The following is a 1,059-nucleotide window of genomic DNA, read 5'->3' on the forward strand; positions in this document are numbered from 1 at the left end:
CTTAAGTCGCAAGATCCATTCTGCCATATTCTCTACATCAATGCTTAAAGTTCACTGTGCTTGCAAATCAACTAAGGATCTTGTTAAACTGAATATTCTGATTTAGTGGGTGTGGCTTGGGTCCCAACATTTTTCATTTCCAACAAACTCCCAGGTGATGCTAACGCTGTTGGTTTGTGAATCACACTTTGAGAAGCAAGTCTCTAGCTCATGAAAAGCACAGAATTTCTATCTGGGATGCAGTTTGATGAAGTACAAATAGCATTGACTTTGGGATCTGAACTACTAGCTGGATAATTTGGGCAACTTAACCTCTCAAATACTCATGTCTTTTTTGTCCCTTGTCTTTTTTCTTCTTCTTTTTTTCCCTGTTCAGGAAGCATTTTATTGTTGCTCCAAGTTTAAGAATTTTCCCTGACGGAAAATCAATTACTTTCAGAAAACCTCCTGCATAACCCTACTCAGCTTCTGAATCTCGGTTTTTGCAGACATATCAACATATTTCTCTCCAATATGGATAATCATTCCACCCATGATTGATGGATCAGTCTTAACTTCCAATTTCAGTACCTGATTTTTACTTAGGAAGCTCTTCAGCACCGTTTTTAATTCAGAAAGAGTGGCCTCACCTAAAAGAGATGTGGTGGTAACTGAACAAGGTGCTTCCCCACGGTGTACACTCATGGTACAAAAGGCGGTAATGACTCCAGGGGTATTGTTCAGGCGACCATTTTCAGCAAGCAAATTCATCACGTTGCATGTGAGGGGAGAAAACTTCTCTTTTGCGGTCATGTCATTTAGGGTTTTCACTTTAACAGAACACTTAACATAGGGATTCATAATGGAGGCAGCCACTTTGGGTTCCTTCAAGAGTTGCGCTACTGTCAACAATTCCTTTTCTACTTGTTCCAGTTTATTCTGCTTAGATGCAGTAGAATACGCAGCAGTGGCATGTATCTGAAGAGGTGGCCTCACAAGCTTAGTAAATGGCCTGACTACAGATGTACTGAAGCATCGCACCTGTGTCCGGGAGAACCTGGACACTACTGGGGCTGCCAT

General features: G+C 41.4%; 1 protein-coding gene across 1 annotated transcript; it reads right to left on the bottom strand.

Annotated features, from left to right (window-relative positions):
- Nucleotides 1-435: 435 nt before the first annotated feature.
- Nucleotides 436-1,059, bottom strand: LOC117028724 (ATP synthase subunit O, mitochondrial-like). Its single transcript, XM_033117617.1, has one exon. The coding sequence runs from the start codon at nucleotides 1,057-1,059 to the stop codon at nucleotides 436-438; it is 624 nt and encodes a 207-aa protein (XP_032973508.1).

This window comes from Rhinolophus ferrumequinum, chromosome X (genome assembly GCF_004115265.2).
Source record: "Rhinolophus ferrumequinum isolate MPI-CBG mRhiFer1 chromosome X, mRhiFer1_v1.p, whole genome shotgun sequence".
Lineage (NCBI taxonomy): Eukaryota > Metazoa > Chordata > Mammalia > Chiroptera > Rhinolophidae > Rhinolophus > Rhinolophus ferrumequinum.